This window comes from Gymnogyps californianus, chromosome 15 (assembly GCF_018139145.2).
Source record: "Gymnogyps californianus isolate 813 chromosome 15, ASM1813914v2, whole genome shotgun sequence".
Lineage (NCBI taxonomy): Eukaryota > Metazoa > Chordata > Aves > Accipitriformes > Cathartidae > Gymnogyps > Gymnogyps californianus.
The window spans coordinates 4,487,780-4,515,195 of record NC_059485.1 but is presented as its reverse complement, the minus strand read 5'-3'; the positions used below and the strand labels follow the sequence as shown (position 1 = coordinate 4,515,195).

Here is a 27,416-nt window from a genome sequence, read left to right as displayed (position 1 = left end):
GCTCTGCTCAGAACATATGGTGCTATGTTTAATAGCCTGGCTCTGCCAATTGGGGACTATTAGGGTGGGTTCTTTTCCCAGTGTAAATGTTGCAGAATATAAATTGTAATTAACACCGATGCCAAAATAGCACTTAGAGAAAATAAGCACATTATTAACATCTGGTGAATCCTGCCTGGAGTGCAGAAGCAGCGGAAATTCTCACTCACCGTAAGAGGATTTGTAGTAGAGATATTGAGCATTGGCCCGGAGTTGGAGGAGAGTCTCGGGGCGTGGGGATAGCGATAAAGGTAACATTTGCATCAGGACTTCTGACCCACTTGCGTGAATACAGATGTCTAAACATCATACTCCAGGCAACAGAATAATGGCGTTATAAAACATGCCCGATTGCCTGCCCCGATCTAGCAAGACACGAGGCAGATGATGGGCATCGCTTTGCCAAGCAAAAGGTACAGCACGTTTCATCAGGTTACTCTAACCCCCAAGACCAAAGGGTTAACACCACCATTAAGCAACAGGTAGTTTCTGCACACCAGTGTCCCCCAAGCCAGGTTTTCCAGCGGGACGGGAACAGGCGAGCTGGCGGTTCTGCCAAACTCTTGCCGGTGCCACAGCGTGCATGTGGAGGGGAAATCCCTGCTGAGGGTGGGAATGGCCTCGCTCCTATAGCGCAGACCAAACGTTGGGATACCTCCACAGGACAAAACGGGTCCCCTTAGGCATCAGAGAACTGGCTCCATACCCTCAGCCTTCCCTCTACCCTGCCCTGAGGCTAGAGGCACAAGGAGGAGAAAGCAGCTTTGCTAACGCTTCAAAAAAGGAGCAGAAAGCAGCTTTGAAAACACTCGCTGCCTAACCCTCGCTATTTATTCTAGGAAAGAAACCCAGACAAAAACTAGGCAGAGCTGAAGTGGCCTGAACTGGACAGAGCAGTGGCTCGTGTTCCTGCCAAAAAGTACATCTGATTTGCTGAAGCGAGGGAGAAGGAGAGAAGCAAGCTGTTAGAGAGGGAGAGAGGGATTCAGACAGGCGAGTAATATGACAAGAGGTAGAAAGAACGACCTCGTCGGGAAAGCGGGAGAGAAAACAGTGGCAGGATGCCAAGAACAGGGCACCAGCTCCTCGCACTCACCCGCACAGTGTCTAACCTGAGGCAGAGTCTCAAATACTTCAGGAGTGATTGCAGCTCAGCTGCAGCCGTTCCTGGAGGAGCATGAGCCAGCCTCACCACCTTGTTACCGGCTGCAAACCGGAGACCGCTGCTGGCACCCTGTCCTGAGTGGGGAAGGGAGAGAAACTCAGGGCAGACAGCAAACGCGTGCAGGGGTTAGTTTTAGCAATGCACAGACTTGTGCTAGTAGAAGGCTAACATTAACCTGCTTGTTAATACCGTAACCTATCTGAGCACAAGGGTTACCGCAGTCTGGCTCAACATTTACAGCAGCAAGACAGATTTCCAGGCAGGTTCACACCTGACTGATGGGAAAATAAGGAGGGAAAGTCCTCCAAAGCTGTGAGATGCATTCTGCTCTCAAATCTATCCCATCAGACCAGGCTTCCTACGAAGCACTGATGGCAGAATACCATTTGGGAGATGGCATCTTGTGTAGAAGATGCCGACAAGGAGATGGGGACATCATCTTTGGACGACACCGGGCCTCCCCAGAAAAGCACTGCTCAATACATTAGGCAGTGTTTAGGTGGAGAAGTTAGACAGCTCTGGTTGATAGCTGTTTTGCAGAAGACAGACCCAGTGTGCTACCACAAAATACTCCAGCAGAAGGGAAATCCGACTGCCACCCAGAAACATAGCTCCAGGAATTCGTAACTTGGCTTTTGGTACAGCTGTCTGATGCTTTCAAAAGTGCTCAGTAAATAAGGCAATATGAAAGTGATCCAGACCACTACTGATGCCCGAGGAAGTTCTGTGGAGCAGAGAAGCTGACTGAAATCACACTGTGAAAATACTTCATAACATCTCTAAAATTAGCATGAGCTCAAGGCATGGGATCTAAGGACAGAACTGGAACACTACATTCCCATCTACACTGCAAGACAGACTGCATTTAAATCAGGTCTGAGCCTCAACTTTTTCACTGTAGGCACCATCTACCCTAGGACAAGGATTTCCAAAAGAGCTGAGAACTTTTTCCACCAGACTGATGGAAACAGCATCAGCAGGAACATACCATGGTTGAGGCGCTAATGACCTTAATTTGTTATTCAAAAATAAAAAAGAGTCCTTGTGGTACTTCTCAATCAAAAAAAAATCCTTTAAATATCTGTGATTGTGTGTGTGTGACTACAAATGCATATTTGTAACATAGAAAAGATGTGATGCACTTCAATTGAGCAACACATTTTTGTGCCTCTTAGCTGGCTTAGGCTTTCTACTTTGCCAAAAATAGGCTGAAGCAAAGAATGATTTCCACCAATATCACAAAGCACACTGCCAAAGTACACAGGAGCCCTTAGGAAATACACCAGGCGACACAGGGGAAAGAGCATCGTTAAGTCAGTTTCTCTTACCTTTAACTTCAGTAAAATAACAAAACAATTCATATTAACCGCAAGGAAATACTCATCAGATTCCAGAAGCCTTTTAGACACGATTTTCAGATGCAAGCAATATCCAATAGATGTTTCCCCACTGCAAAGGACCAGCTTTTTTTTATTTTGCAATTGCACCTATTTAAAGTGATTGTACAGCATCCAGTGAGGTGGCCAGGAGCTGAAGATGGGGAATCTAGGCCAACAAGAAGCTATTTCATGTGTTCACGCTGACTGTCCTTTCCATGCCATGACAGTCACCACCACAAGTTGGGAGGTTCCTCGGCCACTCTGCTTTTAAACAAGGTAATTTCATCCAAGTGGCGCATGGGACATCTCTGATGACCTCTGTCAAGTCCTCATGAAGCAGAGGGAAAATGACGACATTTAATGCAGGGCGGTCCGCCTGGAAACTAAATCAAAAACAGGTTATTAGCTGAGGAAAAATACGAATTCTCCAGTGCAAGAGAAGGGAATTGCATGGATATAGATCATGCGGTGGTGGGGGCAAGGAAGGATTGTTCAGGAGGCAGGAGGGGCAGCTGGAAGTCAAGGTCTCCCACTCTCCTCTCTATGTGTCAGCGGGGAGTGCAGGCTGGGCTTGCACCCCTTTTCAGCAAGTCTGTTGAGCTGACACAAGTCCAAATTGGGCCCAACATGGGGAGGGAGGAAAAAGTTTTTAAAACTTAATAAATAAATCACAACATCTAGGTATTCTTAGAGGACTACAGATCCTAAGAGCTCTGCCCAAGCTGGGCAAGGTGCTCAGAGATAACAATTTAAACCACCTACAAACCAGCGGCAAGTTGCAGACCCATTAAGAAAATCAGGCCATAGCAGTGCCAGGCATTCCCTCGGGGCTGATCTTGGGATTATCACTTCAGGCTGGGTTGTTCTGCATGCAGAGTCTACACTCTGCAATTAGAGCACAGGCAAGTTTAGAAAGCTCAGATCTGCAGATAAGCATTTAAGTGCACGCGTGCACAGACACACACACACACACACACACACACACACGCAGGCACTGCAGCCTCCTTTTTAATCCAAGTTGCAGAAAACCTGTCTTGGCACGACAGGAATTTGCCCTAACAGAAACACACGCAAGTATCCCTGTTTGCCACTTGAATTTTGGGTTCCAGTTTCTGAATCTACAGCCTCAGCCTTTTGGTCCCCTCTTAGAGAAATCTGCATTCTCCTGCTCTCCCAGCTCTTCTTGCCAACATCACACCACTGGGTCTGCCTTCCAGCACACATCCCAGACCTTGCAAGTGAGAGGTCTGATAAGACAACATGAGAGAGGAGCAGCAGGGTTATAACTACAGAGCAGAGGAAGAGAACAGCAAAAGTTAAAGCCATTTATACAATGTAAAAAGAACCATACAAAAAAAGCCCAAGTCCCCATCAGCAAGTACTCTACATGATAGCAACCTGGTGAGTAAGAGAACACGGGGGAAGAGAAATCATATTACTCAGTGTAGCATAACAAGAGTTCAGTCTTTTAAAGCTGGGGGGTAAAGGGAAGTTATGCTATAGCTTAAGAGTTACACCCTTCAGATTAAAAGACTTGTGACTATTAGCCCCATGCCACCAAGATGCTTCCTCCGAACCGTGTGACAAGGGCCAGTTCATTATCACTCTAAAGGAGGCACAGTCAAACTGGCAGCACCAGTCCCTTGAGGCTGAACACAGTTGTGTTGGGTCAAAAGAGGAGTTCACTGCTCAACAAACTTCTCTTATACAGATGTGTGTCTGGAAAATTCCCAGCTCATCTCTAGCTCTGAAATGGCCAGATTTCTGTCAAACAGAGGGAACGGCAGGAGATTCAGCTGCTGGAAACACACATGAAAACCCCAGGTAGCAATACAGCCAGCTGAAGAAAAGGCCACGAGAGACTGACATTTCCCAGGAGACAGAAAGGATATTCCCATCCACAAATTATTTGGAGTAGAGCAAAAATGTAGCAGAGAAACTCCCATTCCAAGGCTAGTTGCTCAGTCCTGGTGGGTTAAATTAATTTGCCTGAACCTAAGTAGCTGCAGGAGTAAGGATTTCCAGCAAGAAAGCTACCCAGGGCAATTTTATATCTTTCTGCATCACAGACCTGCCCTTCATGCCTCGTGCCTAAGGGCTGGCAGAAAATGACACTGCTCCTTGAGTGGATCTGGGGGCTTGTATAGGAGCTGCGCAGTTTCTTACTTCCACAGCGCTGCCTATAAGAAATCAACCAGCAAATAACTGCTGATCTGGGAGGCAGTTGGTAAAGTCTGCAGTGAAATTACATAAAATACAGCAAATGTCTCTTTGATAGTCCCTCTTCTGCCTCAGCTCTTCATGTTTCTTATCCAACACCACAGTCCTGCAGAGAAAATCATGTTAATAGACCAAGTTTACTCAAGTTCAGCTAGGAAGAAAGAGCCATCTCCCCAAGGCAAAGAAACCTCTGCTTCTTTCTTTGTATACAGACTCTCCCAAATTAGATCTGCATGCTGCCTTCTCACCATATACGACATTGTAGTTTATAAGCAGCCTTTACATGTAGCTATAAAAACGAGAACCTAGACAAGTTTACATGACAATCTGCCACCAAGACAACTGAAAAACCCCAACACAGTAAGTATACCTTCCAAAGAGGCTGGATTTATATGCGAGGTTTGAACTTGATCTTAAAAAAAAAAAAAAAGAAAAAAAGAAAGCTTTGTAATTTTCTCCCCCCCTCAACAGGAAACTGTACGTTACTGCAAACCTTGTAAATTCCATACCCCAGCAAGTTGACGCCGGAGAATTCTTTCCATGTACAATTTGCGTGATTTAAGAAAAAAAAAATCAAATGCACATGGTTCACTATTATTCTCAGCTAAATGTGCGTGCAAAGCCTCTCCTTTAACTGCCTGTTAAAAAACACCCTGATTTTAACGAGCAGCTGTCATAACGTTAAACTGGGATTAGCAGTTCCCAAAAGCAGACTCCCTCTGCAATCTATGCTCCTTTAGTCCTTCCCCGGAAGGCAATTCCTTTCTTCATACACCTGTCCAGGTGGGCTAGATTAAGTGAGAAGCACTTAGAGCACTAGTTCGAAAGGCCCCAGGCATGGGGAGGAGATAACAAGAAGGGGAAGAGATTGAGTTAATGAGTTGCAGAATAGCTCCTGTAATCTTCTTGACGGTTCTTTCCTCATTCCACACCTGGATGGACTTCAAACTGGATCCACCTCTGCAAGCGCATGGCTTGTAAAATTAAAACCCGAAGGACAGAGAAGGATGTCGACCTGGGGAGACAAAAGAACTGCAGTTTCAGACATGAAACCCTGCTTTTTTTCCAAGGGAAAGAAGCCAAGGATATGCTTGCTTGCTCTCTCCTACAAAACCTCCAGACTAAACTCATCATGATTAATTAAATGAAAGCAAGTTTTCTAGGCAACTGACTAGGAGCCCCTTCAAAACAGATCCTTTAATCAGAAACAACCACTGGGATAACAAAGAAAATACCCCCACACAAACATATTTTCCAGCATAGCCTCTGGTCCAGCAGACTCAACACCAAACCAACAACCATCCAGCAGGAACTTTTACAAGGAGGTCTCTGAAGTGTCCTCATTTGGATGTGGACACGTAGTGGGCCTGACCTCAGCAGCTGGCTGGAATCTTCCATGCAGCTGGGAAATGAACAGCGAAGCGCACCCTGTGCCACAAATTCCTCCTGCCATCAGCAGAGGTATAACCTCACTCTACAGTTAGATCTTGAACGGGTTGCATGTGGCTGAAAGGGTTAATGGCGCTTTGTTATTTGCCTCCAAAATTATCCCAGAACAGGTGTGGACTGGACACAGTAAGGTTATTTTCAAGTGAACAGCTTGGTAAATAGCCTAACACTACGGTCTCAATTACTTCCAACCAGCGTGGCAGGATCCAAGATGTAGGTCAGGGACAAAGTCAAAAAGAAAGAGAAAAAGTCTAAAGCAAGGCTGCACTTTGATCAGATTTCCTCGATTTTAGCAAGACAAAAGAGTCACTCCCTGGAATGCAGTTATCTCCTGGCAAACACTCTCAGTGTGTGTTTTCAGACATACCTCTCTAGAGAGGCCAGTGAGTCCCCAGGACTCCACCTGCTGATAGAGCTAAAGGGCAGCCCAAAGCCATAGCAGAATCTCACCAGCCAGCCTGTAACGATGGATTATGCCGTCCTGCAACTCTCTGCACCACGGACCCCAGAAGACAACAGCTCCACTGCGTTAGGTGCTGCTCAGACTTACCTTCCCTTATTTGTAAGGAAAGGACAAGGCAGCATTTGGGACTGAAGAATGTATTTCCCCTTGAGATTTCCAGAGAAACCTAAGAAAAGCCCTATGCCAAATTCAGACATTTCAGCACATCCCACTTCACAAATGCTGGCAAGCAGGAATAAGGGCACACAAGGTGGTATAATTAAGCACTGGCAACAAAAGCAGTACACACCAGATAAAATGAGGAAATACGGCGTATCAGGAGTGGATCAAGGCCAGATTTTTGAACTCCACCAACTGAGATGAGCTTATGGGAAAAGAGGCTCTAGAGAAGTAAAGTAAGGAAGGAAATCAGGAGAAGCTTGATTTGGGGGAACAGAGCACAGCGGGGACAGAGCAGATGTGGACTCTGGTTTGCACAAATGCAAACCAATCTCTGCTGCAGTCGCACACCTTCTCCCCCCTCCATTTAGACTTCCCCCACAGGCTGATGAGCTGCTTCTGGAGAGGCACAAGTTTCCCAAGAGACGAGAATTCAGATCAACTCACTTTTTGCCCTGTACACAGCTCTTTCAGCTACACGCACAAAAACCTTGTTAATCCTCCACCAGGCACAGCATAAGTCTGTTTTCACTGGAAGACTTGCTCACATCTGAAAGTTCAAATGTGGCATCTGTCTTGAAAGCTTCAGCCAGCATACCTGAGCCAGGCTGGAAACTCTCATCCCTGAAGCATGGCATGGTGGAACGGAGGAAGTGCCAGGACAAGCTGGAGCAGCTGACAAGTGGCATGACCCGACATACACACACACGCTTTTCTCATCTTTTCAGGGAAGGCCAGACATGCACTTAAAATTTGTTCCACTGGCCATGCCCTGAACTCAGTACCAGGAAACTGCAAAAGCTCTCCTTGCTTACAGTGACTGCCAACAGTGTAAAATGAAGCTTCTTCAGAGCATCTTCCAGCCACGCCAAAGAAACTGCGGGTGGGATTCCCCCAGACCCCTTCCTCTGTGAGCAGGGAGGACCCTTGCCCCCACTCATCCCCCAGAAGCCTCTCAAGAAGGGTCCAAAGCCGCCACACACTGACTAAAGCAGACCCATTCCTTAGTGCCATTCTCACATCCAGCCCTGCCAGAGTACCAGCGCTGAGCAGACTTCATTTTCCAACCTCACAAATGGACTTCAAAAGTTCCTGAGGAAAGCTGTTGTGATTCCTCACGTTGCTCTCAACTCCACACAATGAGATATTTCCTCCATAAAGTGTTTTCCTTTAAGGGTGTCTTCCATCCCCTCATGTCTACACTGACAAACTGGCATTCTCCCAAGGCCTGTGATTTCCCCTCACCTTAAATCCCATCACTATAGCCTCCAACCTGAGACAAAGGGACATAGACAGGACTCTGGAAGTCACTTGCACACAACACTGCCAACTCTCCCATTATCTTCAATGCAGCATCCTCTCCCACTGCATCGTGTCATGGGGAAGGAGCAATATGCATCAGACTCATGCTGGGTAGAGGCAAATTACACCTCTACTGTGGTTTCTCTCTGTAAGGCATGAATGACACTCCGCTACTTCTCCTGTGAACTGAGGTTTATATCAAACACACTCGCAGATTGAGGTTCTTACATTATTTTGCCAGCTGAACTCTGCATCAGTCAAATGTGACCGGACAATTAGAGGGGGAGGGAATAAGAACCCAAAGAGCGATGCCAGAGTGCCCAGGACACGTCCTAGGGGAGTGCTCTGCCAGAGCAAGCTGAAAGTTATTTCCTAATCTCTTCCACAAATTAAAAAGCTACTGCAGTAACTGCTCAATTAGATTTATTTTACTATGGAAATGCTTTAAAGCTGCAGTTAATGCTTCCGTTCAGCCTTTTACACCCTCGTGAAGAGAAAGCACGACAGTACTATTCCAATACTATTTCTCAGCCAAGAGAGAGGAGGACATTCCTTGAAACCTATTTCATGCACAAACCAATCTACCCACTAAGGAAGGTTTCAGGACTGAATTCCCTTCAAAACACATGAGCTAGCAGTTAGAACAAGCCATTTGGGCCAACCACAGGAATGCATTTAAGAAGGGGGTATGTTAGTACCCCCAAAAGAAGATACATTAATATGCCAAACTGGAGATGGTCCCACAAGCCGTGCTGGCTTGTAAAGTATTTGAACCCACGCATAAACAACATCCCTGATAGAAGCAAAGGTGTCCGGGCCACACCTCAAGCAGAGTCAGCCTTCGCCAAGCCCGCCAAAGAATTCTTGGGTAACACAAGCTGACAGGGATGCAGTTTGTTATTCAGTCTGTGACAGAATGATTCAGGGGTTTCCAAGAGCAGGAAATGAAACAGACAATGAAAGCTGGAACAGGATGCTAATGATTCACTACACCAGCCTAGCGATACATTAAGTCTTCTGCAATCAGACGCAGGGCCTGAGCCCACAACATGCTTAGGCTAGCGGAGTGGGATTGGCAGCTACCGTGCTGGCTCTGGGATTCAGGAAAGCCAGCAGCGTACTGAGAAGGACTTTTTCAAGATCAGAAGGAAGAGAAGGTGGTGAAGGGATGCAAAAACAGCTTGAAAATCTCAAATAAGCCCTAGGTGGTAATACCAGCTTTTTGCAGTGTCAATACAATTGCAGCAGTCAGGTGGGCAGTGCAGGATGGACGCTGGAGGACTCTGCTGAATTCAAAGATGAATTCAAAGATGATCTTGCACTCGCTTACTGCCCTAACAGCCCCCTCCCACCCAATCTAACAGTAAAAAGGATTACCCAAAAGGGCTTTTCTGAGGCCGAGCCCACAATGAGAATCCAGGCAGGAGGAATACTGCAGGGATATCCAGGGCCATAGCAACAAGGGAGGGGGGAACGCTTAGCTCTGAGGTGAGCAAAAATTCATTTGTGATAGTTCAGTCCTGTGCTAAATGCCAGGAGAGGGACTGGCTCACTCAGCACTTTCCAAATACTCAGTTTCACCCCCATGCTCCCACCTGGAAGCCCTATTTCTGCAACTGAATCCCAGGAGGGTGCTTCATCCCTTCAGCGAGCATCACGGCTCTCACAGCCACACAGAGCCACTGGAATCAGCAGTTTAAGAAAAGGTAAGATCCAGCCAAGAGTTTCATGTTAAAAAAGGACAGTAACAAGCAGGGGAAAATTTAGGCAATGCTACAGAAGCTTGAATAGTAAAATCTAATTCAGACTGAAATAGCTGTTCCTGGAAAGTGGCAGGAGTCCTATGGTGAAAGTCACTTCAAACTAAGCGGTGGTCATACCTAACACAGGCAGAAGGAAGGTTAAGTTAGTGTTTCTCTTTCTCTCAGCCTTGGATCCCCAGAACAGGCAGATTGTCCTAAAACGGTAAAATCCTCTGCACTGTCCAGCACTGGTTAACCCTCAGAGTCACCTGAGTCACACATTCACTTTGCAAAGCCATTTGCTGGAGACAGGTAGCCAGCGTGGCTTAGGGGAACAGGGGCAGAGAGCTTGAGCTAGGACTGCCAACTCCCTACTCCAACCCCACAGCTCTCGGGGGATGCTGCACCAGGACCCCAGCCAGCCCCAGCCCTCTGCACCTTCTCCCAACAGCTATCAGACCCCAGGAGGTTACAACAGCGCTTTTGGGAGACACGAGCAGCTGAGCCCAGCTACCCACCCACCTCCCCAAAACACACTTCAGCCGCACCACGATCTTTCGCTTCCTGACCACGCTCTCCACCATGGCTTAACTTGGATTGCATTTTTATAAATCACAACTCGCCTCTATGCCTTGACACTTTCCCTCTATGTATGAAGAATCCCTAATGACACTGCGCGCTCAGAGATTTTTTGTTTGGCTTTGGTTTTTTTTTTTTTTATTGTTGCTTTCTTGATCTTTTCCAAGGTGTTTTTTTCCAAGGACTTTTCACAGGCTTGTATTGTCTGGTGTTGTAGAGTCCTTGAAATCATTACAATGATAGGAGCTATCTAAACACTTAAGCTAAACCCGACAAGATTCTAAAGAAACACACTGAAAAATAAAATCTGTCCTTGAGGCCAAGGGGATATTTGCCAAAGCACTTCCCATCCCCTCTTCCAGCCTGTTTTCTGCTGGTAAGCTTCACCAGGAAAGCAACTTCTCCTGCACATTTGTGAAGTGCCCACTAACCACAGCATGTAGCTGTGCAATCCTGAAGTCATCCAAATTCCTTGCCCGCAAGATTTCTGGGGCAGAGAAATACAGGCGTATAAATACGATTATTTAGCATGCAACACATCAGTAAGCAGTGGGACACCTTCCATAGGTCACAGCTCCATCTACTGACTGTTTCACAAAATAACAGTGTTAAAACCCTCGGGGAAAGCTGCTCGAAGCAAGCCCTGTCCCCCCGGACCGGGCTTTGGACACACAGCTCTTTGCAAGCATTTAGAAAGAATCCCAGCACAGCAACTCAGTCCAAAAGGGAGAAGCACATCTCCCTTTTCTGCAAAGAAGCCTCTTTGCACAGCAACAGGTCTGGGGTCATGCTTGAACCTACAACCGTGGGTCCTCAAATTGTGGTATTTTAGTGCTTCTGGAATTACTGTTGCAGTGGTTTTAACAGAAGAGTTATTTAAACAAAGAAAACACGCGCTTGGAGCTAAGCACTTTGGCAAAGTTAGGGTCCAAGCGTAAAAGGGAAAACATTGTGTTCGTCAGATCTGCTACTATCTGAAGTGTGGCAGCAGCTGAGCACCATGTGATAGGAAAAAAAAAATGTCATTTTACAGAGAAACTGAGACTAGACCACTGTCACATGTGAAATCTGAGGAAGATCAGGGAAGTGGATATGGATCACTCAAGCCACATCTCCCACTCTAACCGCTAGGCCCTTCTTATGTGCACAGAGTATCTCCCTGAACCATAAAGGAGATTATCCCTCCCATTCACACAGAAGAAAAAAGAATAAAGAAAAACACTGCAATGATTTATCTGCCCAGAGGGAAACAGTCTTCTATAAAGCTCAGAGGAGACCTTGCCCTTGCAAGCCTCTTGTTTGCTGATGAGGGCTCCAGATGAGTGCTGTTCTGCTTCCTGTGTTTCATTGCAAAAGAGGCAGAACTGAATCAGAGGCTTTTAATGACTTAAATACATAAACTAATTTGTCCCAAATAGCAGCAAACTTCAACCAGAAAACTGCCCACAAGCAAGGTGGACACCACACGGCCTGGTTTAGAGCTGTCACAAGACTAACAAACATGAGAATAACTCTCTTTTCGGGCCAGTAGAACAGAAATGCATAATACTAACCTTATTTTACAGTCAAAGGGAAGAGTTTGTGAATCAGTTCAGGCTTTAAGCCATCGGTGTGATGCAAGAGATTTAATACCCAAGCTCCCATCACCACACCCTGTATATATACCATCTTCCAGTACAACTCCGCAGCTGAAACCCGTCTGTTCTCCCCAAATCGGTCCCAGCCTCTTCTGTGATCCGAACCCTCCTGTGCATTCACATCTGAAAAAGGATTGTACTGCACTAGATTGCATTTTCAAGCCCTCCCAGCTCTACCACCTGCAGCAAACTACTGGTGCATTTCCCGTTCCCACTCACATTTCTTCTCTTTTTAGAGGCATCGGGAGAATGGGAGTCACTTTGGCCCCATCTCCCTGTTCAAAAACAGCAATCCCTTGGCTGCTCTCAGCCTAAACAAGACCATCTCCATAGCCCTAAACCAGGAACTCTAACCCTTAATGGGATCCGAGGAATATGGATCAATTCCTCCAGCTCAAGAAAGGGAGCAAACAAAGAAAGGCTCACAGCCTTGCCTTCCCTCCTCTCGCCTCCTCCTTCCCACTCACTCTCCATGTTTTCACTGCACACACAGCATCTGCACATATTCCAAACAAACAAAAACACCAAAAAAGAGGACAAATCACCTTATTTCATTCTGGCACAAGGATATATAACTTCAAACTTGCTGCCCAACTGGGCTCTTCCAATTTAAAACTTGGATTCAAGAGACACTAGCAGCACATTTTCAGAGGAAGCCATGCTGCGTGAATTAGAGCCTTATCGGCAGGTTTAAGCAATGAACTAGCTCACACAGGGATTTTACTGCACGTCTCTCTGCCCTTGGAGTAGTAGACAAAATACAGTCAAGAGAAAGTCAATTCCTGACCCCATTTGAAGGCACATTTGTGCAAGGATGAGAATGGGATCACTGGAAAAGTCACGTGGTTAAAGACTCACTGATGGCTCGTGGAAGACTCCAGGCTTTGCTTACACATCATTTTCTGTATTTTGCTCCTTCCATTTTATTACTAGAGACAGTTGCATGAGAACGGGATCTTTGTTGCTTAGGAGAGCATCTGCTCCCACCGCTTATCCTCCTCCTGAAGTCATAATGTTACGTGACATCAAAATCATTTCCGGAGCCACCAATTACAATGTCACAGAGGATTATGACTTCAGGTGTAGAATTTGCAGTGGGAGCAGATGCTTTCTTCAGGGGGGGAAAAAAAACCAAACAAACCTTCAAAAAATCCTGTTTTCATACAAATGTCTCTATTAATAAAATGCAAAAGAAGAAAAATAGTATGACAGTCAGAACTGTTGCTAAATATAAAAACAGTTTTTAACATTTCCACGAGGCATCAGCTGCTCTTTGGAAAGTTCCCAGGGTTTAAATTATTAAGAGGTACAGAACGTAGTGAGAATCTGTCCACGACAGAGAAAAAGAGGGAGAAAAGACTGCAGAAGAGCATATTTCTGCTCAGTAAGTGGACATGAAAATTTTGGCCAGTGCTGCAATGGCATCTCAGAGGGGAGGGCAAAATAAAAAACGTGAACTGTGGATTTTTGGTTCTTTTTAAGGATCCCCAAAGCACAACTGAAATCAACCAAGAATTTTTTTTACAGATATGAAGCCCTGCAAAAAACAAACTCAAAGAATCCTTGTCACATCACAAGGAATTTACTTCGACGTTTCCAACGATCACTATCCCAGAAGGACACAGAGCCTTTTAGAGGCAGTAACAATCTCATGTGCAGTTTGGTAGGTAGCTAATATAGTCATAGGCTCTTCTGGATTTGATCCGTGGAAACAAGCCAAGTGTAATAAGTCAGTCTGAAGCAGGAGAAAGGCTGAGGGGGAGGAGCACCCTTTAGGATGCCGTAATAATGCCGTGTGATTTGAAATTTTTATTAGAGCTTAACAGGGCAAAGCAACAGTAGGTGACAAAGAAAACAGACTGAAGGCGGAGAAAAAGCCTTATAGAAAAAAAAATAATAATGGAAAGTCTGTTGCATGGGAAATATTTTGTAAGATGACTGCCACTATTAGAAGATTTCAAAATGCCAAGCGTAATTAAAAGCTCTCTTTTCAAATGCAGTTCACGGCTCACACACAAACGTTTCCCACCACGTGAGCCTCAGAACACTGCAAGGGGCCAAGCAAAATGCATTTAAGAACTGCCAAACGTGCAAAGGCAGTTTGTACCAATTCTCCCCCACACACACCCCCCGAAGAAAAACCCTTCACAACAACCCTTTAAAGGCTTTGAATTGCGCTGCCAGGGGATTATCAGTAAGTGACATTTACAAGTGATTAGAGGACAGAGAATTATCTTAGTCACTTGTGGGAAAGGAGGAAAGCTTCAAGGTCAAATCTCTCAGTACTTAAAATGTCGGCAGATGTTTTGTTTACACAAAAAGTGTCATTTGATTTATGATGGAGCTTTACATCCAGAACTTCAACTCAGCCAACGGAACTGCAGAGAACATGGGTGGGAATGGAATCAAAAATTCATATAATACCTTCAAGTATTTCACTGATTCACTCTTATTAAAATAAGAGGCTAGTTCATGTGCCAAGCGGTTACACCGTACCTATTAGCTTCTTGGAACAAGTGCTCCAAGCCATATAAACCTTGGCAAGCAAGGAAATGGAGATAAATCTTCAACAGCTCCAGAAATCCCACATCAACCCCTTTCCGCACTCACCTCCGGACAATAGATTGCTGGAGATTTTTGCAAACGGTAAGAGATTCTCCCATAAACATGTGGCACATGATGACCTCAAGGCAGTTGGCCATGAATGACATCACTGCGTCAGACTGCAGAGTCCCACTTCGGGAGACGATGCAAAGCCGCTGGAGAGAGGAGCAATGACTCAGTGCCTGGAAGAACTGGGCGCCCGCACAGAAGTACGGCTGTTCCAGCCTGCAAGAATAAACAAAAACAAGTCAATGGGCAATTCATGCTTGGGCCACTTTCAGACAAGAGGGAAGACAGCACATTCATGGCGGGGGGCTGGCAAATAGAGCAACCAGTGTCCCCCACCGCCTGTTTCACTTACACATGCGATAACATTCTACCTGCTTGTGCCAGCGGCATGGCATAACAAACCCAACATTGCAAGCTCAGACCTCTTGCTTGCTAGTTACTCTTGAACGGTGTGTGCTAAAGGACAAGGACACAAATAGGCAGAAAGGCCCTAAGCTGCAGAATTCCAGCGCCCATAGGGAGTAACTCTGGTTTTGCAAGTTTTCCATAAAGTATGTTGCGTAAGATGGGCCTTAGGTCTGACCAGCAGATCCATTCTGGTCTTATGACAAGCACAGCCTGGCTTTTGCTACCTGACATCCACCGAGCAGATGGTGTGGATTTAGGGACTTACTGCTCCAGTGCACCAAACACTGATCAGACTGGTCATCTTCAGTTTACTGCCTAGAGAGAAGCAGGCATGAAAAATTCACAATGCACGCATGGTCATGCAGAACTTGGGCCTCTGAGCCAACAGAGTGACCACAACCAGCCCTCCCTGGTCAGAGGATGGCAAAGGATCAAAGCTACTGCTCTCCCACAGGAAGAACAGCCGTCATCAATCCAACCTTTATCTTAACCACTTGGCCTAGAGAAGAGAGACAGGATCCTCTATCATGCCATCCACAATCTTACGTCACAGCCCAGATCAGGACAACAAAATGACATGGTGAAGCCATACCTGACCAACAAGGGGTCTATGTTTTACCTAGCAGCATAACTGGATGACTCCCTCACAGAAACCAGTCTGCAGAAAGCAGAACCTGCTCAGGGCTGGTGTCACCAGGAGAGTACATCTGCTTAGTGCAGATTTACTACAGGGCCTCAGAGCACTTGGGAATCCCAGTCATTCGGTCAGCAAGGCCAAGAGCTCCAAGAAGGTTAATCCACTAGGTGATAACAAGCTGTTGGTCCCAACCTGACCTGGATAATCTCTGCATAGGCTTTTGTAGTACATGGGGGTATCTCAGCAACTTAATCCTGTTAATTGATAAATTCTGTTTTAAGAGTCTCAGCCTGCAACTGCTGGTCAGGTAGCATTGCCTGAAGAGATCCTAACAGCCCATAGGCACTTTGGGTAATAGCTTAAAATTAATATTAAGGAAATGGGAAGCCTCTTCAATTTTTCAACAGCGTTATTGGTCCATTGTAAGTTTAGGACAAAAAGCACAGCATCTCTGGCAACCTCACAGCAGGTTTCTAGGTAAATCTCTGTGACACAACAGCCATACTTGCAATACTGCCTTTCGCTCGCTAGATGACAATGTTGCTTTAGAATATCCCCTTAAACTAGTTTCTCAGCCTGGAAAATGGGGAAGGGGAAAAAGGGTAGAAGCAGCAGAGAATTAGTCAAATGAAAAGGAAACTATCTTATCAGGAGGAAGTGCTAAACATTAAAATCCTCTTAAACCTATATAAAACCTTAGACTTTAGTCAGGAAAAAACAACGACAGCTTACATCGAAATGCCTGGCTGTTACAAGGAGACACCTTTGTTTGTCCTTTATTCAAGGCTCTACGCTGCCTCCCATCTTGATCACTCTTGGCCTCAAGTCTCTGGAAACCACAGGGCCTAGACTGAGGGAAGCAACACTGCACACTCAAGCCTCCTTCCCCAGACCTTAGTTCTTCCATGGCTATTTAGTCTCCTGAAGGTTAAAGATACATTCACATGACCCAAGCCATTAAGCAACTGAATTTCCAACAGCTGCCATGCCTTGGATGAGAGACCAACACACTCCTTGCCTGTTATAAATGGGAAGTAGTGGAAAATGAAGACCCTCCTGAGGTGTTTTAGCCACCCTGGCTCCCTTCACTATCGCAATGGATCAGGAACATGCATACAAACAACAGTCTCAGCCGATCAGCAACAATTTTAGTCACAGTAAGTCTCTTTGTGATCACAGAAGTGACCTTGCTGTTGCTACTATTAGGCATTTTAGACCCATTTTGTGAACAGAGGATGACAACGGGACTGACAGGTCTAGCAGTTTCACCAACAGAAGCTGATTAAGGGAAAAAAAATAAAAAATAAAAGTGTCTTTCTCAAGTAATAACATTTGTGTTCATATGGACTGGTGCAAGGAAACAGTCACAGTTTGTGCCCTTTGCTTTCATAAGCACATTTTGGCTACTGTGAAGTAACTTTATGCACCCCTTAGGATCAGATCCTTGGTAGGATCCTACCAAGAAAGAAACATCAACAGGACAAACTCTAAAATGCTTTCAATATACTACCAAGAAAAGAAAAAGAAACCAAAAAAATAAAGAGGCAAGACTGTAATACAAACCAAAGGCAGAAAAATATCTCATTGGGAAACCTGAGGAGAACTCTACATTATCTAGACATTGTAGGAGTCTCTTCCTTCCTGGAAATTTAAGAGATGTATGCGTACACAAAGCCAAAAAGTCAGCAAAGGCACGTAGTATTTAACCTAGCCCTGACAGGCTGCTAGCTCTCAAATATGCAGCATCCACTCTTCCTTGTCTAAAAGGAAGGCAGTTGCAGCACAGAGACTTTTTGCTCTTAAAACACTGGTTAAAGGGCATATCCTGAGCCTTCAAGGACAGCATGTGATGCCTTCCCGTTCTCCACAAGTCAGGAAGGAAAATACCCGGTTTTCAAGCCATTGCAGCTACTTTTGACCAGAACAGGAACACTCACAGTTTTAACACTAGCCACAACAAACCACGCACTACATTTCTGGAGATCCACAAACAAAACGGAGATGTTCAATGGCAGCCCCTCACCTGAGATCTCTCAAACACTTGCAGTGTTTCAGCATGTCCATGAGAGCAGACATATAGACCACTTTCCCCATCATGCCCAGGTTGGCCAACGAAAGAGTCCGCAAGTGCTGGCACTGCAATCCAATGTTAATAAGCCCAGAGCCAGTAAGAATATTTGGCAGTTGTGCTAAGGTGAGGCTCTGCAAGTAAGTCAATTGGCTAATGGCAGCCACCTCTGAATCCCCCACGCTTTGTGCCCGGACACAAGGAGGCAACGAGTTCCGAATTGCTGGCTCGTTGCGGGGCATGGCAGAGGAAAAACTGGACCCAATTATTTCCAAGGTTTCCAAAAATCGGAGGCTTCCCATCAGAGCCCAGAATACTGAAGACTCTATCTTCTGATTTGCCTGGTCTGCTAAGTTCCTCGGATATGTCTGTATCCCAATCCGAACTTTCCTTCCAAATGTCTGGGGCACCAAATTAGACGCCATGGGAGGCTTTTCCACATTCGCAGCAATATCTGTGATGGAGCAAACCGGTAGCGCTAAGGAGAGCAGGTGCTTTAGCCTGGACAGAAGCTGGCACAAGTGATTCCCTATGCTTTCTGAGCTGTGATGGTGAGCTGCAGAGAGGTTGAGATGTCTCAGGTTGCAGCAAGACACTACCAGGCTTTCCAGAATGCTGCTGTCAATGTCATCTTCCGCTTTTCGGAACAAGGACTCCGGAGCCAGACAGTGAACGCAGCCACTGAGATTCAAACTGGTCAAGCTTTTAAGATCCTTCCCACCATTAATAACCCTCTGGATGAGGTGACCACCAGATAAGGTGCATCGGCTAAAGCTGAAGTAGAAAGGGTTGTTGAACTTCAAGTGTTGCAGAAGCCCAGAGCCATTAATCCAGGCTTTGGGCAATTGTAAAGCATCCAGACGTACGTTTCGAGCCATAGAGTCCAGGAGGTTTTTAGTGGCTCCCGTCTCCGCAAAGCTACCGGGGGCAGAAATAAGGAAGGCATGAAGGTTCTCAGGTGTCCGATCACTTAGCACCGCCAAGTACAGCCTCACCACCTCCTGATTAACATAGCCAGGAGCCAGCCTGGCATAGAAGACGCGGAGGTTCTGGTAATGGGGCACATTGCTCTCACCTACCATTAGCTGCCCAGAGAGCATAAAACCTTCTCGCGAGCGATCAAGGATCTCAAAATAAAGCAGCAGTTTCTCAAGGCTAGTGCAGCATGGAACGACACCATATGACGGCGTGTAAAGGGTTTGCTTCAATTCCAAGACACGGCTAAGAGTGGCTTTACACTCACTGCTTAGCCGACTGGCATCGAAACCCGGATTTACATCTATCGCCAGGGAGCGCAGGTGCTGGAGCGTGGACAGCATCTTTGAGAGACGGAGGGAGGTGATGTGGCACCCAGACAAGTTCAGTTTTACCAGGTTCTTGCATCGTGTTACGTGATCAATAGTGGAGCTGGGCAGCCAATAGCACCCAGCCATGTTCAGCTGGTAAATCTCTTTTCCGATATCCCTCATCAGTTGCTTCACTTTGTCTTTGTTTACCTGTACTCAAACAAAACCAGATTCAGTGAGATATATGGCAATGGTGTGTACTGACTCAGTTTCCCATCTGATGATGGGGATAACAGAGGTTAGCACTTAGATTACGTGGCTCATCCAAAGGTCTCAGGATGCTAGCACAGTCTAAGAATTATTATCCTGCTGGTAGCTGGCTTAGTCTGCCATGCTTTGGACTCTTAAGATTACACTTCCTTTAGCTTCTTAGTCTGTGCAGTTCTGCATTACTGCCTGTGAGGCCAAATCTGCTCAGCAACTGATAGTGGAATGGAGGACCATCTCCATTTTCTAACAGCAAAGCTATTTCAGCAGAACTAGCTATCTGCGGAAACCTCAAATTGAAAGAAGAATGTTTCCATTCTCCTTCATCCAGTTTCCTCTTTTGGAAATGAGTAAGAGAGGCTTCCCCTTGCCTGCACTTGGTGATACAGTCCTCATAAAACATATCACCCTTCATTCCCAAACTTTATTTTTGTTATAACACATACACAATTCCTGGCTTAGCTGACTGCATGCCTGGCAGCAATATGCACAACATTTTTTTTGCACAACAATATGGAAAATGTATTTTGAGAAAATGATAACTTTACACAACCACAGCTACAAATGGAAAGTCACGTTTACTTTCATTTTAGCTTCCAGAAACACAGAGAAGATAGTTTTCACTGACAGTATTTTATATAACTAAGGGAGCACAGAGCTGTTCTAACAAAGCATTCTGGAAAACAAATGCTTTTATAAAACAGTTTATTCTTTATTTGATTTCAGAGTTCAAGAGCATTTCATTTATGCAGACACATTGGAAAGTTCTACTTCTTGGCATTTTTTCAGAAGTCAGATTTGTCTTCATAGCTAACAGAAGCAGCAAGCTACTCTCCCCACCTTATAGTCTTTCTGAAGTAAAACAGTATGGGTTAGACTCTTGTCAAGGCAAAGCATTGCGAGTTTCCTGCAGGTTCTCCTGACGTTCAGGACAAGGTCTGTGCAAGGGACATAGCTGAGGATGTGCAAAAGGATCTCATCTGAGAACTCCATCAAGTTGATGCCATTACTTTCCTCCTCGCTCTCCCCACTTATGATCTCCTAGGGGAGGGGAAAAAAAAAAAGAAAAAGAAAAAAGAAAAAAAGAAAAGCTACTAGCTCAGAAACTTCAGCAAAGCTTGTGAGAAAACAGATACCCCAAATCTCATAAGGATTTATAAAGTGAGACAAAACAGAAATGCTTGAATCTTTAAGTACTTCCATCTGCATGAAGAAATCAAAACCTTTCCCTTAGAAGACAATATGGAGGTAGTGCGAAACTTCACAGAAAGCCACAGTATTTTCACTTGCTCTTTCCCTGTTGGCTACTTTAGAATGAGGACAAAAAACATTTACATTCATTCCACTTTTGCCACTTACTTTGCCATTGGAGAAGTGACTGTCCCTGATTCTTTCTAAATATAACACAGCAGTCTCTTTCTACATCTTTCCTCTAAGTGCCATCCATTTCAATAACCTTAAGAGTTATATAACCATATATATATAGAGATATATACACACAAACAAAACTGCAGTCCAGCATCGGATCACCCATAGCTCTTCTGCAACGTGCTTACACCTCAACCATATGAAACCAGACGATTGAGAGCCGGGCTCCAAAGGGGACACGAGAACCCCCTTGCTCCTCCACCCCACACTCCCTTCCTTCGATGCTGGGATGACAAGAGGCACCCCAGCAATCGCACCCCAAACCCACCAGGACCGCCTGACAAGGCGGCAACAGGGTGCACGCAGCCTTGTGTGGTGCGGGGACCTGACACGGCCCCCAGCCCACCCCACCACGATGATGGCCGTTTCGGGGTGGGCAGCTGGGACTTTAGCACCGTTTTTAATAAAGCTCAAGTTGGCATTAATGCCATGGCATCCCCTAAAGGGAAAGGGGGAGCTGGGCCCACATCACAGCCCCTGTAAAACCCCCACAGAGGCACCCCAGAGGAGGGCGATTTCGGTGCCCGTACCCAGCCCCGTTAGACGGCGGCAGGCCCGCCTCAGAAACCGGCTCCCCGCGGCCTCCCCACGCCGCCGGGCAGCCCGAGCCGAGCCCCGCGGGGAGAGTGGGCCGCCGCCATTTGAGCCCCTTCACCGCCCCCGGGGCCGGCTCCAGCCCCTCTCGCCTCGCCCCCATCCCTGAGAGGGGCCCGGCTCCGCCCGGCCCCAGCCCGGAGAGACGGCGGCGGAGGACGAGCCCCGCTACAGCCCCAGTTAACGGCCGGCCCTCCGAGGGGCCGGGGCGGGGGGGAGGGAAGCGGAAGGCGAGAAGACACCCCCCCCCCCGCCCCGGCTCACCTCTCCACAGCGGAACATGGCGGCGGCCGCGCAGTGCCGCCGCCTCCCCCGGGCACCGCTCAAACCGGCCGCGTCCCGGCCTGGCTCCCCGCCGGCCCGGCCGCCGCACGGTTCTTCCGGCGCTGCCATGACCCGGCTTCCGCGGCTCGCCACACCCCCGCCGCCCCCTCGGCCGCTCCGCGCCGCCATCTTGAGCGTGGCCCGGCGTGCGGTGGGAGGGAGGGGAGGTGTCATCGGTCGTTCGGCGCCATCTTGAGGGCGGCGCCGCCATGATGGGAGTGGCGGGTCCCATGTTGTGGACGCCCGCCTCCGTTGTGCCGTCCCCTCACGCTTCGGCTGTCTCTGAGGGCGCCCTTCATCTTGAGGGCGACGGCTCTCTGCGGAGGCGAAATCCGAATTGTTCAGCGGGCAGCAGCCTGGCTCCCTCCCCTCTGCCCCAAGGCCACCAGTGCTGAGGTGTCGGGGACGGTAGGAGCCAGGCGAGCGGCCGCTCGGCCTCCTCCGCCCTCGGCAGCTCCCAGCCACGGGCCCTCTGCCACCCCAGCAGCTGACTCACACCGGGCCCGCACCCCACGAAGCCCTGAGTCGGCTCCGAAAATGTAAATCCGCCCTGCGAGGAGCCGCGGGGCGCAGCAGTGACTCAGCGGGCGAGCGGGGGGCAGAGGGAGCCCCGCCGGTTTGGCGGGACACCCTCGCCGGGCTGTTGTGCGGCCCCCCCCCGGGGTGCTCGCTGCGTTAGCACCCTGGTTTTCCGGGGAAGCGGCGGAGCATTTGGGAGAATGATCTCCCGATTCATGCTGTGGGTTGAAAGCAGCCGGGGCGTGGAAGACAGGACACCCATGGGCACTGAAGGGGTGGGTGCTAACAAGGGGGCTGCAGGTACCACGCCCTGCCTCGCAGGAAAGCCCTAAATACAAACCTGCCGGCTTCAGGTTCGCTGGTCACGTCTGCAACGATCATCCATCTGGGCTCTAGCCAGGCTAAATATTCGTAACTTTGGCTGTGGGTGTGAGATACGATCCTTCGCTGATGCGCAGAGGGCCGTGCAGAAGTCATCCAGAGCTGCTGTGAGCGCAGCCATTGCGCACAGTCACGTCCAAGGGGAGCAGCTGGCTCAGCACTGTTACTATTAGCTCCTCATCCCAAATCTCAAGTACAGACAGGACCGGAGTGCTGGAATTTCCAGTTACGTGTATGCTTCGGGAATTTTGTTCGTAGAAAATGTGTTTTAAAGATGACCCACAAAGGAAGATGAATAGGTTGCTGTTTTCTTCCTTCTTGATTGTTGCCATGTAAGGCCATGAATTAGATTAGGGGTAGATTGGGGGTTTCGCTTAGAAATAGCAAGTGTCTCAAGTCTTGATTACCTATTCTGCTTCTAGGCCTGTGAGAAGGCTCTGGAATTGAAGAGGAAAACTCCTCTTAGCCCTTAAATGAGGGAGAGCCTCAGTAAGAGAATCTGTACCTGCTTTGTTTGTCATGTGTTTTACTTAAATAGAAGGTAATGACAAATTAAATCCGGAGGGCCTTCAGTCAAGACTGACTTGTTTGACATCTGGGAAAAATACCAACCCACCATATTTGCAGTCATCAGGGAAAGCAGAGACCAGGGTGGAGGAGACCTGCATTTCCAATGCAAATGGTAAATAAAATCATCAGCAAGGCCCATAAGCGGAGTAAAAGCCCTGCCCAGAGAGCCAGATCGGCTGGAGCAGCCTGCGTTAGGACTAGCCATGCGTTCCCTCCAGCCCTGGGGCGTACATGGACCAGACAGCAGTTGACAACCTCGAATAAGAACTGGGAACAGAGATAGGTGTAAGAACCTCCCGAGCAGAAACCAGGCTCACAGCAGTTCGTAAGAGGAGCTGCACTTGGACTTATGAGCTACCAAATAAATGAGCAATGTGGCGGTGTAGATAAGACACACCGGTTGAACACAAGGCAGCAGCAGGACACCAGATGGGCGGTAAAGGAGGAAGGAAATGAACAGCTACACCGAACTCTGGCATTTCTCTTGATGGTCGCTGGGAGGTGGCCAGCCGGTGAGAGGAGAAACCCTCCCTGCTGCGCCTCGCTTCAGGAACGCTCTTCTCAATGTGGGCACTTACGAGTCTTCTGTGAAGATGCTGGTTCAGTTCAGGGCTGGGCCATCTTGGGGCAGACTTTGTTCATCTTATGACTAATACACAGTTTTCTTAGCCCAAAGAAGGCAGGTACATACCATGCTGTCCCAGTCCTGGAGGGCAAACAAACAAATTAATGCTAGTATCAAGATATTTTGCTCTGTATAAGACAAAATCTCTCAACTGTTCAAGACCAGACTGACCTGGGGATTTTATATTTTTTCCTCTGCAAAGTCTTGGGTCATTTCTCTCCTCTGATTCTTCTTAAGACTGATACAGTCTGGACATCTCATCTTTTTGTTAGCATGACTAAAGCCGAGCTGGACTACAGTGGCCAGAGCACTTAGTATGCTTGGGTGAACTGCTAGCTCCACTGCTGTAAGTGATTTTCAATACTTGATACGGTTTAATACCATAAGGCCTGCTAAAGTAGATTACAGATGGGTGTAATACAAGTCAGGGCAGGCTCCAGGCCAGCAATCCCTCTGCAAAGACCAACTTCAAAGACCAGGAGTCCTCCTGCCCCAAGCACAGCCGATACCCACAGTCCCATCCCTGAACTGATACCTCGGAAAACCCATTTTCTGAAGCTGACGCTTTGCACCCTCGGAGGGGACTTCTGTGAGGAGGCCAGTTTTGTTTGAATGCTCTGGGATTTCCTGGGACTTTTGCATGCAGCCAGCTGGCACCTTTCCTGAAGCAGCACACGCTTGCTACGAGAACGGGCTCCCCCAGCCAGGGACCATTTCTGGTTAAGACTCCCTGACACAGCTAACAGACAATAAGGCCCTTCAGGACTAAATCCCGAGAGCCGCAACCGTCTCCTTTGCCAAGGACATCACTAATTCCTGGCGGTGGCTTGATTCCATAAGCGGCTCAGCAAGGTGACTTTCCAGGTCAGCAGCTAATTGCAGGTGAAGTGCCAGTGACTGTCTCCAGCAGGAGCGAAAGTTGGGAGCTCTGGGGGAAGAAAGGGCGTAAAACGTGTTTGCTCAGCTCCCTTGAGCTGAGCCAGCTCCCCCTGGGCAGCTAAAGGGAGGCGAAAAAGGACTGGGTGGATTGCAAGGATCTACAGCCGAGTCCCGCCGTCTCTGCAGCCTGAGGAATCCTGGTACGTCACCACCGCTGAGCCAGACAGGAGGACGCGCTCAGCCTGGCCCGTGGGCGGCCATTTTAAACCTCCTGGTCCCCCCCCAACCTCTGGCTATTTGTGTGCTGGAGGAGGTAGTCAGGGGACTGATTATTCCCTACACACCTTCTCCTTTGAGTCTTGCCCATGGCTGGTGGCATCAAGAGCCAGGACACGGCTAAACCAACTCCTCTACTGCCCTTCCTGTGACAGGCCCCTCAGCATTTCCCCACCTCTGTGAAACAGCGAGGGGCGAACCAAGCCCTCCGAAACACGATGACGGAGAAACTGCGGTTAAAAAAAAATCCCCCCCTCTTCCAGCGCCTGGCGTTCCTGAGAGGAAACCACGCCGGGCTCCCCCCTGCTCGCCGGAGTCGGGAGCAGTGAGTAATGCTCGCAGGCTTCCCTGCCCGGCACCACATTCTTTTCTCCAGCATGTAATGGCCCAGAGGAGGAATAAACTGAGCCTTGCTGGAGCAGCCTGCAGAGTAGCTGTGCACGCCGCGGCCTCGCGCCGGAGAGGCATCGGGAAGGGTTGTGAAAGGCTCAGCCTCATTTTATTGGGGGGCTGGTTGCCTGGAACAGCAAGTGAAATAGGAAGAAAGGAGAAAAAACACCCTGCAAAGTGATAACTAACAAACAGAAAGCCTCGCCTGCTGTGCTCGGGAGCATGAAAGTCAGCCCGGCTCCCCTGTGCCCAGTGGCTCTGCACCAGCCCATCGCTCGCCTTCTCCTGTGCCCGCACCTCTGCCCGCCTGAGCGGCTCTTGGCCCCCGGTGTTTTGCTGTTCTCTGGTTTCTTCCTCACCACCACCATCATCTCTTCTGTTCTTTGTGTCTCAACACATTTTTCCACAGCCATCAGTGACCGTTTCAGGGAGGGCTGAAGAAAGCCGCCCCATTTCCCTCTTGCCATCATCTCTTCTTGCCTTCTGGCCTTTTTCCTGCCCCGCTCCCACCAGCTCCCTCCCCAGGAGCTGCCATTGCCTCCTCCTCACCCCATTTCCCCAAGACCTCAGGTTATAAGCCCAGTTTGGGCCTTGCCGCAACCTGTTTCACCTCCCCTGTTGCAAACTGGTGCTTCCAGTAACTTGTCTGCCCAGCCCAGTGTCTGCACCTACAGCCCTGCCAGTCTCCTACTGCACCCAGGGCAGCCGGGAGGGAGGCCGGGGAGATGAAGGGCAGAAACCGGCAGGTCCACCCTGAATACAGCATGATGCCGGAGCAGGATCAGGCCAGGCAGAGGATTAAAGAGCCAATGGAGCCTGTTCCCTGCCTTTCATCTGCTGTGAGCATGACACAATCACAGCCATTAGCTCTTCAAAGACAGGCAGGTTGGAGGAGCCTTGGGAAGCCAGCACGCCTGTCAGCAAGGCTCCAAGGTCTGGTCTGCCTGAGTTGGCAACGTGCAGTGTCACCTGGCTTTGCTCTCCCTGGTCCCTGACCTGGCAGCTTGGTCCTCTCTCTCTCCTTCCTTCCACACCAGTGGCTCCAGCTCCTGGGGCTCGCAGGCTTTGCTGTGCCCAACAGGGTCTCAGCTCCCAGCACGGCGCTGTGAGGGTCCCCACTGTGGCTATACTCCTTTTCATGAAACTGGAGAATTTCATCCATCAAACAAGGCTGAAGCTTCACAGGAGGTTCAGAAGCCCAGAGGATGAGGACAGAGCCAAGAAGCCGTGCAGACCTCCTTCCTGGCAGAGGCTGGGCTAGAGGCAGGTATCTGCACTGCCCACAGCAAGTCCTGGAGCTGTAGGTGTCACTTGCCATGCAAGAGCTTCCTCCTTCCCCACACCCTTTTCCCAGCCCCACCCCTGCCCAGTGGCCCTGCTCTCTGAAGTCATTTTTTTTCCACTTCACAAGACTTTCTCTTGCTTTCACCTGAAAGCTGCTCCACCCAGCAAGCAGCTTGCCAGAGAGCATGAGTCTCCCAGCCTGAACCCAGGCCTCCCTCCCAGGGCAAACCAGCAGGACAGCTGAGCTCAGGCACCTAGTGCAGGGAGAAGAGGGGACACTGCCCCATGGGCCATGGAGGGCTGCAGACAAGCCACAGGAGAAGCCAGCTGCTTTGGCATGATGTTTATGTCACCACCACCCCACTTGCTTTCATCAGGCCAAAGCTAGTCATACTGCTAAGGAGACACACACAAGGCAGCATTTCAGAAGATGCAGTTGAATCCCCACTAAGCCCAGCTCCTCCAGCAGCTCCCTGTTGCACACACTGGCAGTATCTGGAGAGCTCCAGCCCAGGGCAGCCCGAGAGACCTGCAGGTTTGGCAGGCTCAGCTCTTCCCCACTGTATCACCATGAGCCATCTGGCTTGCACACCGGACAGCCTGCAGCACCAGCATCCACCCCCAGTCAGATAGCTGACCTGTGCAGCCTGGCAAGGCCAGATCAGAGCACGTAGTAACTGTCAAGAAGTGGCACGGAAGAAAGAAAATGAACAATCAACACCAGTCAAGCCTC

General features: G+C 48.3%; 1 protein-coding gene across 1 annotated transcript; it reads right to left on the bottom strand.

Moving 5' to 3' along the window:
• Positions 1-295: 295 nt before the first annotated feature.
• FBXL18 (F-box and leucine rich repeat protein 18) lies at positions 296-21,758 on the bottom strand. The gene is given in 6 exon segments (XM_050906305.1): positions 296-2,887; positions 2,890-2,966; positions 14,745-14,963; positions 17,816-19,356; positions 20,254-20,454; positions 21,700-21,758. Coding segments are annotated over 6 exon segments (2,133 nt in total). The 5' UTR covers positions 21,718-21,758; the 3' UTR covers positions 296-2,810.
• Positions 21,759-27,416: the final 5,658 nt, after the last annotated feature.